This window comes from Pipistrellus kuhlii, unplaced genomic scaffold, assembly GCF_014108245.1.
Source record: "Pipistrellus kuhlii isolate mPipKuh1 unplaced genomic scaffold, mPipKuh1.p scaffold_m20_p_6, whole genome shotgun sequence".
Classification (NCBI taxonomy): domain Eukaryota; kingdom Metazoa; phylum Chordata; class Mammalia; order Chiroptera; family Vespertilionidae; genus Pipistrellus; species Pipistrellus kuhlii.
The window spans coordinates 56,194,244-56,207,455 of record NW_023425562.1 but is presented as its reverse complement, the minus strand read 5'-3'; the positions used below and the strand labels follow the sequence as shown (position 1 = coordinate 56,207,455).

The following is a 13,212-nucleotide window of genomic DNA, read 5'->3' as shown; positions in this document are numbered from 1 at the left end:
TAAGAACATGACTTTTACTAATATTTTATTTTTAGGGCCCATACTCTGGGCCTGCAGCTTCTTGGTTTTCATGTTGTACAGGCACAAGCAGTGCGTTCAATACACTCATTAGGCTAATGTTTCCCTCAGATGCCTCCTCATACCAGAGCATCCTTTTCCTGGTGTATCTGTGTCTTTTTCACCCTCTCTTCCGTCTTTCATATTTGTTCAGCAGTTTTCAATAATCCCAGTTGGTGACTAGTGAACATCTCTAATAATCACGGCCGTTTCCCAACTGTCAGGCCCTGCTTTGCACAGATAAACAATACAAAATGCCCCTGCAATTATCACAAAAATGTAAATCCTAGATTTTCACAACATTCAGGTATTTATTCAGACATCCCTCAGGAACCTGAGTACTAGTTAAGGCCATCACTTCATAGCTCAGTGGTGAGACCAAGACACAATGAACTTTTGCCCCAATAATAAATAAATAAAAAGTTAAAAAGCCAGTGAATTGAATATCATTTATTATACAAATACATATACAATCTAAATTTTCTTAATACTTACAGTAGAGAAGTTCAAAGTCTTTGCTACATTAAAGAGTATGTCCTAGAACAATATAAAGAATATGGAGTAGTATTTGAGTGTTTAAGTTTATAAATGAACATATTAAGTGCACACATACTCTAAACAAAGCATGGGTGGGGGGGTGGTAAGCACTGCAAATACAGTTATTGCCACTGGTCAAAATACACATTATAAGCATTCAAAGAATCATGAAATGAATTTAGGTATAAACCACAGCAATACTTTTCTTTCAAAAAGTCACAAATATCTGTTGTAATAAAAAAGGATGCAGTGGAGGCAATTACATTTGTCCTAAAATTCATCCCCTTGGCATTTTGATTTATACTAAAAAGTTCTGTAGCTTTCCTTAATGGATTCTCTAAAATAAATATTCTGATTTAAAGACATATTTGAAAAATGTATTAACTTATTACTTTCTACTGTGAATTCTCTGGCATTTTACATTTAATTTTGATTAAATTCACTTTCAAGCACAAATTCTGCGGGAAACACGATTTTGGGAAAAGGTTTTTCATCATTTTTCACAAAGGTAGAATTTTTCTCCAGTATGCATTCTCTGATATGGAGGAAGACTTTAGGTCCAGATAAAGGGTTTGCATATTCTTTAACATTTTAAGTTTTTCTTCAGTATGAACACTCAAGTGTCAGTTAAGATGTAAATGCAGAAAACAGTCTTTGCTGAACTTTTTATATTTGCGTGGCTTCTCTGCACTATGAAATCTCTAAAGTACACTGAGGCTTGAGCAATGATTAAAGGTTTTACCACCTTGTTTATATTTTTATACTTTCAACAAAGTATGTGATATTGACTAAGTTTTCAACACTGGGTAAAGGCATTATCACAATCTCTACATTTGTAAGGCTTTTCTTTGGTACAAATTCTTTAATATTTAATGAGGTTTGGGCAATGGTTGGAGGTTTTCCCATATTCTTTATATTTATGTTGCTTCTATTCACTATGAATTCCTTAGTATTGAGTAAAGCTATTGTGATGTTAAAGGCTCTGTCACACTTTTTTTAAAAAATATGTTCCTATTCATGTTAGGGACAGAGGAAAAGAAGGAAGAGATACAAACATCAATGATGAGAATTATTGACTGGCTGCCTTCTGCATGCCTCCTAATGAGGATCGAGCCTGGACCTCCTGGTTCATAGGTCCATGCTCAACGACAAAGTCACACTGCCAGGCTTTGTCACACTCTTCACATTTGTAAAGCTTATCTCAGGGATACATTTTCATATATTTGGTAAGGTCTGATCAGTGTATACAGGCCTTGCTACATTCTTAATGTTCATAAGCCTTTTCTCTAGTATAACTCCTCCAACGGATAGAAAAATTTGAACATGATGTATAGGCTTTATGACATTCTCTACATTTATAAGGGTTTCTGTTCTATATGAGTTCTCTGATGTTTAGAAAGAGCTGAATACCATCTAAAAGCTTTGCCACATTCTCTACATGTATAAGGTTTCTCTCCAGAATGAATATTCTGATGTTGAGTAAGAAGTGACCCCTGGGTAAAGGCTTTGCCACATTCTCTACATTTATAGGGCTTCTCTCCAGAGTGAATTTTCTGATGTTTAGTAAGCTGTGAGCCCTGGGTAAAGGCTTTGCCACATTCTCTACATTTATAGGGCTTCTCTCCAGAATGAATCCTTTGATGTTGAGTAAGATTTGAGTTCCGCATAAAGCTTTTGCCACATTCTCTACATTTATAAGGCTTCTCTCCAGTATGAATTCTCTGATGATCGGTAAGGTTTGAACACTGACTAAAAGCTTTGCCACATTCTCGACATTTATAAGGCTTCTCTCCAGAATGAATGATCTGATGTCGACTAAGATGTGAGCTCTGGATAAAAGTTTTGCCGCATTCTTTGCATTTATAAGGCTTCTTCCCAGAATGAATGATCTGATGCCGAGTTAGATGTGAGCTCTGGATAAAATCTTTGCCACAGTCTTTACATTTATAAGGCTTCTTTCCAGAATGAATGATCTGATGCCGAGTTAGATGTGAGCTCTGCATAAAAGCTTTGCCACAGTCTTTACATTCATAAGGCTTCTCTCCAGAATGAATGATCTCATGTCGAGTAAGACGTGAGCTCTGGATAAATGCTTTGCCACATTCTCTACATTTATAAGGCTTCTCTCCTGTATGCATTTGCTGATGATGGGTAAGTGTTGAATACCGGCTATAGACTTTGCCACATTCTCTACACTGATTAGGTTTTTCTCCATTATGAATTGTATGATGTTTCATAAGGCATGAACACTTCTTAAAGGCTTTGCCACATTCTTTACATTTACAAGGCTTCCCTCCAAGATAAATTCTTTTATGTCGAGTAAAGCCTGAATAACTTTTAAAGGCTTTCCCACATTCTCTACATTTATAAGGCTTCATTTCTGTATGAATTCTCTGATGATGGGTAAAGGTTGAATACCACCTAAAGACTTTCCCACATTCTCTACATTTATAAGGCTTCACTCCAGTATGTATTGTCTGATGTTGAGTAAGATGTGAGCACTGGGTAAAGGCTTTGCCACATTCCTTACATTTATATGGCTTCTCTCCAGAATGAATTTTCTTATGTTGAGTAAGATTTGAGCTCGAGGTAAAGGCTTTGCCACATTCTCTACATTTATAAGGCTTCTCTCCAGAATGGGTTCTCTGATGTTTGGTAAGATTTGAACTCCGGTTAAAGGCTTTCCCACATTCTCTACATTCATAAGGCTTCTCTCCAGTATGAATTCTCTGATGATGGATAAGGGTTGAATACTGGCTAAATGCTTTGTCACATTCTCCACATTTATAAGGCTTCTCTCCAGAATGAACTCTCTGATGTTTTATGAGGCCTGAACACTTGTTAAAGGCTTTCCCACATTCTTTACATTTATAAGGTTTCTCTCCATGATGAATTATCTGATGTAGAATAAGGCTTGAGTAACAGTTGAAGGTTTTGTGACATTCTCTACATTTATAAGGCTTCTCTCCAGCATGATTTCTCTGATGTAAAACAATATGTGCCTGCCACTTAAAGGTTTTATCACATTCTTTGTATTTGTAAGGCTTCTCTGCAGTATGGATTTCTTTATGTATATTTAACTTAGAGGACTGACTAAACATTTTCACATAGTGATTACACAGGAAAGACTCCTCCATAATATGAGTATTTTTATGTTCAATAAGATTTGATGATTGGTTGAAAGACTTGGCACATTCACTAAATCTTTCTGTCTTCTCTACAGTATGAATACTCTGAGGTATAAAAATATTTGCGTTTTTATCAAAGACTTTCAGACATTTATCATTGTTCTGTGAAAGCTGAGTTCTCTGATGGTCATTAGAATTTGACCCTTGGTTAATGTTTTTCTGAGATTCATTGCATTGATGACTTCTCTCTTCATTATATGTACTCTGATAATGATTTAAAAGCGAAAAACTTTTAGTGAGGGCTCTAGTATCATTGCACATGTACAGTTGTTTCCAATTACCTATTCTGATACCATGATGAATATATATATATTTATATATATCCCACCTAATAATAGAGTAATATGCAATTAACTATCCCTCCTCTACACCCACAAGCCACGCCCAGCAGCCAATCAGAGAAAATATGCAAATTAACCCAACAAAGATGGCAGTTAATTTGCATACACAGAGGGAGGGAGGAGTGAAGACTGAAGACAGTATAGAAGGAAGAGGGAGGGAAAGTGGAAAGCAAGGCAGCTGCGGCTGCTGGAGGGAAAGCAATGGCAGCGTGTGGGGGGCGGGGCAGAGCGAGGTGAGGCACACAGCAGTGGTAGCAGCACATGTGGCCCTGGAGACAGTGGCAGCAGTGGCCGGGGGCCTGCCCTGCCCGCTGCAGCGGGAGAGGTGGTGGTGGCAGGAGGGAAGCCCACCAGAAGTCTTGTAGGAATATTCCTGCAACAAGTCCCGTGTGTGTGTGTGTGTGTGTGTGTGTGTGTGTGTGTGTGTGTATTAGAGGCCCGGTGCACGGGGGGCGGGGGAGGGGGGGGAGGCCTGTCCCTCAGCCCAGCCTGCACCCTTTCCAATCTGGGATCCCTGGTGGGATCAGACCTAAACAGACAGTCGAACATCCCTCTTACAATCCAGGTCTGCTGGCTCCCAACTGCTCGTCTGCCTACCTTCCTGACTGCCCCTAACTGCTTCTGCCAGTCAGCCTGATCACCCCCTAATCACTCTGCTGCCAGCCTGATTGATGCCTAAGTACTCCCTACCAGCCTGTTTGCCCCTAACTGCCCTCCCCTGTAGGCCTGGTCCCCCACAACTGCTCTCCCCTGCAGGCCTGGGTCCCACCCAACTGCCTTTCCCTGCAGGCCCCGTCACCTCCAACTTCCCTTCTCTGCCAGTCTGGTCACCCCTAACTGCCCTCCCCTGTAGGCTTGATGGCCCCCAACTGACCTCCCTTGCAGGCCTGGTCCCTCCCAACTACCCTCTCCTGCTTGTCTGATTGCCCACAACTGCCCTCCCTTGCAGACCTGGTCCCTCCCAACTCCCTCCCCTACTGGCCATCTTATAGTGGCCATCTTGTGTCCACATGGGGGTAGAATATTTGACCATATGGGGGCAGCCATATTGTGTGTTGGAGTGATGGTCAATCTGCATATTACTCTTTTATTAGATAGGATATATCCTTGCACATTTATGGAAATTAAAGACTCTGGAAAAGTAAATATTTTCACATGAAAGAATAATACAAAATTGGTTAAGGGATTTACAAATTCATTTATAATCTTTATCTTCATTTTTTAAATATTTCATTTTTAGAAATATTGATTGTTTAATCACATGCTACATTAAATCATTCAAAAAATTATTTGCACAATGGACTAGGTGACTTTTCTGATATTACAAATTTTACTTCAAAGAATATATATTCATTTTTTTATTTTAATTCTCACATGAGGACATGTTTATTGATTTTTAGAAAGAAGAAAAGGGAGGGAAAGAAAGAGAAAGAAAAATTGATGTGAGAGAGAAATATTGATTGATTGCCTCCTGCCTGCACCCGGACCAGTGATTGAACCCTAAACCTACATGTGTCCTGTCCAGAATAGAACCCACAACATTTCAGAATATTTGGTGACACTGCAACCAACTGAGCCACAGCAGCCAGAGCAGAGAATATGTACTTTTAAAAACATTTCTTTAGCCTTTAGGTTCAGAAACACGTTGTTCTGTCAGCATAACTGATGTCAAGTAGAAATATTCAAAATGTTTAAATCCTTAAGCTCTTGAGGCAACAATGATTTTATTAAGAGTAACTGCCCCACTTTGGCCATATCCATCATGACTAATAAGCTTTTTTCTCCTCATATTCCCCTGCACATTATAAAACTTTCATTCAGTATAAAGTCTCAATATCACATCAATGATATCTTACCTGTAACATTTTCTGGAATGACACTTCTACACCTGACTTTGGTAACAAATCCTGGGTAACTTGAGAAGACATAGCTAAAATATAACAAATTAATTATAAAATACACTCAGGTAAATATTCTTTAAATTTTAATGTATAGAATTAATACATATAAAAAGACTTCAGTGAGATTGAAGAATAGGAAACACAAAACTTTCTTCCTCCATGGAGATGTTAACTTACCAACAATTACTGACCCAATTACCTTTTTAAGTACTTAAGAAGCCAGTTCAAAGATCACAACAGAAAGCATAAAATAAAAATGTCATATCAAAGAGGGAAAAAGTTACCTACATTTGCCCACAGCACGTGCTCACCTTTCTGACATACTACAAAATATGTGTGGGATAACTCCCAATTCTCAGTTTCTCTCAGAAGAGAAATAAATGAGGGTACTGGGTTTACAATTGTCTGGATTTTTTGTAACTCTGAGGGACTTTTTTCACTTTTGAATAACACTGAATTCTATATAAACACAAAATACTGAGCATGCATTGTGGTGGCTACTAAATAGAAAAGTTAGTAATTGTTCCAGCACCAGACAGACTGCAATGCTGAAGGACATCAGGAATGGAAGATACCATGAGCTCTAAATAAAAGCAAAGTATGTTTTAAATGGGGAAGTTACACAAAACACACACAGAGAGAGATCTGTCAAGATGCTGGTATAGGTAATTGTAGCACTGGCAACCTCCCACAACCACATAAAAAATACAACTAAACTACAAGAAAACCATCATTCAAAACTGCCTGAAACCTCGCCGAATGAAGTTCTACACGTAAGGACAGAAAGAAAAAGGCTTATCCAGGTTGGGAGGAGGCGAATGGACTGGGCCCACGTGGTGGATTAAAATCACAAGCGATAACTTTCTATCTGTCTCTTTCCTTCTCCCTTCCTCTCTGAAATAAATAAATATATGTTTTTAAAAAACAAACAAACAAAAATCATCAGTTGCAGGGGTCACACCTGAGGAGTAAAGGGTCCCAACCCCACAAAAGACCTGCCAGCTAGAGTTCCAATGCAAAGGAGAGATGTCCCCATTATTATGGCTGTAAAAATGGGCAGGGATTGTGGCTGAGTGAGACGGAGAACTGATGGAGTCCTAGGCAGTTCCTCTTAAAGATTCATGCTCTGATTTACTCATATTCATGCCCTGTGAGCTCCAGCACTGTGGCAGCAGCTCGAATGGCACCAGGGATATATAGGTTGGAACTGAAGTGTCTGGCATAAAGACAAGAGCTATAGAAGGAGCTTTCTCCCAGGCATAAGTTTTGGTAGAAGCCATTGCACCTTTTCTGAGCCATTCACCCACATAGCTGGCAAACAAGAGCCACAGCTACGTCTTCGTCAACCTAGCTCACACTTTTCAACCCACCCTGAAGATTTCCTGAGACCCACCCCAACATCTGGGACCACCAAAGCTGTTTCCAGTGGCTTTTTCATACAAACAGCCTTAGTTGGCTTATGCTTTAGTCTTTACAACAATGTCTCAAACAAGCGGATCTGGCTCCAGTGTACCCCATACCTCTGGCTAAGTGGCCCGAGCATGAAAACTCTGTAATATCGGAGGATCCAAGATGGCTGCTCGGGTAGACACCTAACCGCAGCAGCTCACAACAATTTCAATGGAATACAACTAAAATGTAGAGTGGACATTGCCCAGACCTACAGGTGGTCGACTGACTGAAAACTCTACAATAGGAAGGTGGGAGAAAGCCAGAGGGAAAGTCAGAGGAGCTGAAAAAAGAGCCTAAGGTACGGAGACATGCTGCGCGCTCGCACGTACGCGCGCACCGAGAGGTCGCAGCCGGAGAGGAGGAGAGGGCTGGATGCTGCCTGGCGTTCCCTAGCAGGAAGGAAATGAAACCCCCAGCCTGGGCTGAACCCCCGAACTGGCAGCGCTGAGCCCCATTATGGGCCAGATTCTGGGGACCCAGGCTCCGGCAGGGGGAGACGGGGCTGGGAGGCTGAATCCCAGGGGAAAAACGAAAGGCGGGGGCCCCCGGAGTCACGCGCTTTGTGCACAGAGGACTGAATGTAGACTCTGATGCTGGATTACCCTAGCCGGAAGGAACAAAGCCTCCGGCGGCGCTGAGCCTCAGAACGGAGCGCCCCGAAATCCCGGTCTGGGCCAGTCCCTGGGGACCCAGGCCCGGGCACGGGGAGACGGGGCTGTGAGGCGAAATCCCGGGGACGGCGCGAAAGGCGGGGTCCCCCGGAGTCGCGCGCTTTGTGCGCAGAGGACTGAATGTTGACTCTGATGCTGGATTACCCTAGCCAGAAGAAACAAAGCCTCCGGCGGCGCTGAGCCTCAGACCGGACCGCCCCGAACTCCCGGTCTGGGCCAGTCCCTGGGGACCCAGGCTGGGCAGTGGGAGACGGGGCTGTGAGGTGGAGTCCTGGGAGCGTGGCGAAAGGCCGAGCCCCCGGAGTCGCACTACGCGCAGAGGACAGTCTGTTGACTCTGATCCTGGACTCCCCTAGCGGGAGAGAGAAAGAAAGCTCCAGACTGGAGGAATGCAACAGGGAGCAGGAGCCCCTGCTGGACACCAGCCAGCCGGGTGCCAGCAAGGAGCCGGGCGACGGGGCCCCCAGGTGGGGGGGGGGTGCCCCTGAGCCCTCGACCGCTGAGCGCAGGCAACAGAGCCAAGGACCGGGGATGCTTCCTGGGCGGCGCCAACCCCGGCGACAGGCTGAAGCAGCGCAGGAGCCCGCGGAGAACAAAGGGGTGCCACAGGCCAACCTGCTGAGATTCCAGGACGGGGAGGAAGAAACCATAGAAGTTCTCAATGTGAAGAAATCAAGTGAGAGCAAATGATAGTAAAATTACTTAAGAAAGAATGCAAAGAATATCTTGAAAAATCAAAGACTAAGTCAGAACTCAACTCACCAGCCAACATTGCAACATAAATGCGTTTTAAAAAAAGAAAGAAAGAAAGAAAGAAAGAAAGAAAGAAAGAAAGAAAGAAAGAAAGAAAGAAAGAAAGAAAGAGGGACAGAATGTTGGAACAGCGGTGACGGACGGAAGGAAGGAAGGAAGGAAGGAAGGAAGGAAGGAAGGAAAGAAAGAAAGAAAAAGGGACAGAATGTTGGAACAGCGGTGACGGACGGACGGAAGGAAGGAAGGAAGGAAGGAAGGAAGGAAGGAAGGAAAGAAAGAAAGAAAGAAAGAAAGAAAGAAAGAAAGAAAGAAAGAAAGAAAGAAAAAGGGACAGAATGTTGGAACAGCGGTGACCAGACCTAGAGAAGGAAGGAAGGAAGGAAGGAAGGAAGGAAGGAAGGAAGGAAGGAAGGAAGGAAGGAAGGAAGGAAAGAAAGAAAGAAAGAAAAAGGGACAGAATGTTGGAACAGTGGCGGCCAGGCCTAGAGTGGCCAGGCACAAGGCAGTGGCAGCCGGACCCGGAGCAGCAGCGGCCAGAACCAGAGCAGCAGCGGCCAGAACCAGAGCATCAACGGCCAGCACTGGAGCAGCCAGACCTGGGGCAGTGGCAGCCAGGCCTGAGGTGGAGGCGGCCAAGCCCAGGGTGGCCAGTCCAGGAACACCCAGACCCGGAGTGGCCGGGCCTGGAGAAGCCGGGCCCAAAGCAGCCGGGTTGGGAGCAGCCAGGCCCAGAACAGCAGAAGCCAAGCCCAAAGCATCCAGCCTAGGTGCGGCCAGGCTCGGAGCAGCCGGGCCTGGGGCAACTGGGCCCAGAGCAGCCGGGTCTGGTGCGGCCAGGCCCGGAGCAGCGACGGCCAGGCTGGGAGCGGCCAGGCCCGGAGCAGCCGAGTCTGGTGCGGCCAGGCCCGGAGCAGTGGCTGCCAGGCTGGGAGCAGCCAGGCTAGGAGCAGCGGCTGCCAGGCTGGGAGCAGCCAGGCCCGGAGCAACTGGGCCTGGTGCGGCCAGGCCTGGAGCAGCGTTTGACAGGCTGGAAGCAGCCAGGCCCGGAACGGCCGGGCCCGGAGCAACCGGGCCCAGAACAGCCGGGTCGGGTGTGGCCAGGCCTGTAGCAGTAACAGCCAAGTCCAGAGCAACTAGGTCGGGAGTGGCAGTGACCAGACCCGGAGCAGCGACTGCCAGGCTGGGAGCGGCCAGGCCTGGAGCAGCCGGATCTTGTGCGGCCAGGCCCGGAGCAGTGGCTGCCAGGCTGGGAGTGGCCAGGCTCGGAGCAGCGGCTGCCAGGCTGGGAGCGGCCAGACCCGGAGCAGCAGCTGACAGGCTGGGAGCAGCCAGGCCCGGAGCGGCAGGGCCCAGAGCAACCGGGCCCAGAGCAGCTGGGTCGGGTGTGGCCAGGCCTGTAGCAACAACAGTCAAGTCCAGAGCAACTAGGTCAGGAGCGGTAGTGACCAGACCCGGAGCACCGACTGCCAGGCTGGGAGCGGCCAGGCCCGGAACAGCCGGGTCTGGTGTGGCCAGGCCCGGAGCAGAGGCTGCCAGGCTGGGAGCGGCCAGGCCCAGAGCAGCCGGGTCTGGTGCGGCCAGGCCAGGAGCAGCGGCTGACAGGCTGGGAGCGGCCAGGCCCGGAGCAGCCGGGTCTGGTGCGGCCAGGCCAGGAGCAGTGGCTGCCAGGCTGGGAGCGGCCAGGCCCGGAGCAGCCGGGTCTGGTGCGGCCAGGCCCGGAGCAGTGGCTGCCAGGCTGGGAGTGGCCAGGCTCGGAGCAGCGGCTGCCAGGCTGGGAGCGGCCAGGCCCGGAGCAGCCGGGTCTGGTGCGGCCAGGCCCGGAGCAGCGGCTGACAGGCTGGGAGCAGCCAGGCCCGGAGCGGCCGGGCCCGGAGCAACCGGGCCCAGAGCAGCTGGGTCAGGTGTGGCCAGGCCTATAGCAACAACAGTCAGGTCCAGAGCAACTAGGTCAGGAGCGGCAGTGAACAGACCCGGAGCAGCGACTGCCAGGCTGGGAGCGGCCAGGCCCGGAACAGCCGGGTCTGGTGTGGCCAGGCCCGGAGCAGAGGCTGCCAGGCTGGGAGCGGCCAGGCCCGGAGCAGCCGGGTCTGGTGCGGCCAGGCCAGGAGCAGCGGCTGACAGGCTGGGAGCAGCCAGGCCCGGAGCGGCCAGGCCCGGAGCAACCGGGCCCGGAGCAACCGGGCCCAGAGCAGCCGGGTCGGGAGTGGCCAGGCCAGTAGCAGCAACAGCCAAGTCCAGAGCAACTAGGTCGGGAGTGGCAGTGACCAGACCCGGAGCAGTGACTGCCAGGCTGGGAGCGGCCAGGCTTGGAGCAGCGGCTGCCAGGCTGGGAGCGGCCAGGCCCGGAGCAGCCGGGTCCGGTGCGGCCAGGCCTGGAGCAGCGGCTGCCAGGCTGGGTGCGGCCAGGCTTGGAGCAGCGGCTGCCAGGCTGGGAGCGGCCAGGCCCGGAGCAGCTGGGTCCGGTGCGGCCAGGCCCGGAGCAGCAGCTGCCAGGCTGGGTGCGGCCAGGCCCGAAGCAGCAGCTGCCAGGCTGGGAGCGGCCAGGCCCGAATCAGCCGGGTCTGGTGCGGCCAGGCCCGGAGAAGCGGCTGTCAAGCTGGGAGCAGCCAGGCCCGGAGCGGCCGGGCCCGGAGCAATTGGGCCCAGAGCAGCCGAGTCGGGTGTGGCCAGGCCTGTAGCAGCAACAGCCAAGTCCAGAGCAACTGGGTCAGGAGCGGCAGTGACCAGACACGGAGCAGCTGGTTATGGAACAAACCAGAGCAACAGAGGCCAGGCCCGGAGCAGCCTGGCCCAAAACAGCTCGCTCCTCACCTGCCCCTGCCCCACAGCTGCCTCTCAGACATGGCTGGAAACTTTTGCGGGAACTTGAGGGTCTGCTGAATCAAGTGATGAAGGCTTATATCTGGATGTGTTGAGTTAGTATAGTCCTGGGGTGTTGATCTGTGAGTACCTTGGGTGGGGCCTGGATGAGGCTGGTTGTCCTATTAGGAAATGTCTTTTGTGTGAAGTGTATCATTGGGCATGTGGAGGTATTATTGATATGAGAAAATGCTAAGTAACAGATTTGCTATCTGAAAAGGGATTTACTATCGGGGAAAGGGAGGGAGGAAGAGACTGAACATAAACTGTGCACCAATGGATGAGGATGAGGGGGCAGAGGGTGGGGTGGGAACCTGGTGGAGTGGGGAAGAAACGAGGAACCTGTGTAATAATATGAACAATAAAGATTGATTTAAAAAAAAAAAAAAAAAAAAAAAAAAAAGAAAACTCTGTAATATCTAATTATTGGAGTGTACATCTGAAATGAATATAATATATTGGCAACTACAATTGAAATATAAAAAAATGAGTTAAACACACACACACACACACACACACACACACACACACACACAGATTACACTTTCCAGAATAGGTTTGATAGGCCATAAACAATCTACTACAGCTGATAGTTATTTGTTTTCTCCTGTACAAGTGAGTTCATAAAAAATGGGATGGCAGCTGTTTCTAATGACCTTGAATAACAAAAGATCACAAGGTTTAGGAAGAAACAAAAAACAACAACAATCCAACCAGAGGAACAACATAAATCTCCATAAATTGGCCCTAAGTTAATGAACATCTGTTAATTACCTGACAAAGCTATGGGGAAAAAAACACATTTTAAAGAGGCTCAACTGGAAAATATAGCGAAAAATTTTTTCAAAAAAATACTACCATCAAAACTATGCATGACAATAATCAAATGCAAACAGACGAAAAATATAAAAAAGAACCAAACAGATATTGGGAGCTGAAGAATATAGTATGAAGCTAGTACCTGAATTGAAATGTGTAATGGAAATATCAGGGGGAAAAATTCATCAAGCAAAAGGAAGGATAAGACAACTTGGACACTGACTCCCAGTGTTCTTGGGATGTGGGAACTAAATTCCAGCATCTCAACCACCTCCCTCCCAAATTACTTACATGAGGCAGAAAAGACAACTTTAAAATTAGTTTAACATAACATTCCTCGCCAATGAGCACAGACTTTCCCGGGTTCCACAAGAAATGCTCAAGAGAAGCCAGGTCATGCTACCCTCACACTATTAGGGCAGGTCTTTGGCTCTCACTGCAAATGCGAAGGAAGGTCATAGGAGCACCAGGAGAACCCTTACATGATGCCAGAGTGTAAGTGTTGAAGAGGCTCTGTCCCTTGAAGTTAGAAACAGAAATAAACCTGACCCTCTCCAAAATCACTTCTATTGTAGATCTTTCCAACCCATATTATAATGCCTGACTTCCTCCAAAAGCTTGGCCTCTCACTTGG

The 13,212-nt window shown here is 47.4% G+C and overlaps 2 protein-coding genes across 2 annotated transcripts in view; one reads left to right on the top strand and one right to left on the bottom strand.

Annotated features, from left to right (window-relative positions):
• Window positions 1-2,337, top strand: part of LOC118708347 (signal-regulatory protein beta-1) — a 121,953-nt gene extending 119,616 nt beyond the window's left edge. Inside the window, exon 6 of the mRNA XM_045574334.1 lies at window positions 2,302-2,337. Coding sequence (XP_045430290.1) covers window positions 2,302-2,310 — 9 coding nt within the window. The 3' untranslated portion in view covers window positions 2,311-2,337. The remainder of the gene's footprint in view (window positions 1-2,301) is intronic.
• LOC118708345 (zinc finger protein 85) overlaps window positions 9-13,212 on the bottom strand; it is a 47,575-nt gene continuing 34,371 nt past the window's right edge. Inside the window, 4 exon segments of the mRNA XM_045574331.1 lie at window positions 9-2,140; window positions 2,142-2,884; window positions 3,137-3,986; window positions 5,980-6,053. Of these exon segments, the coding sequence (XP_045430287.1) occupies window positions 1,967-2,140; window positions 2,142-2,884; window positions 3,137-3,986; window positions 5,980-6,053 (1,841 nt within the window). The 3' untranslated portion in view covers window positions 9-1,966.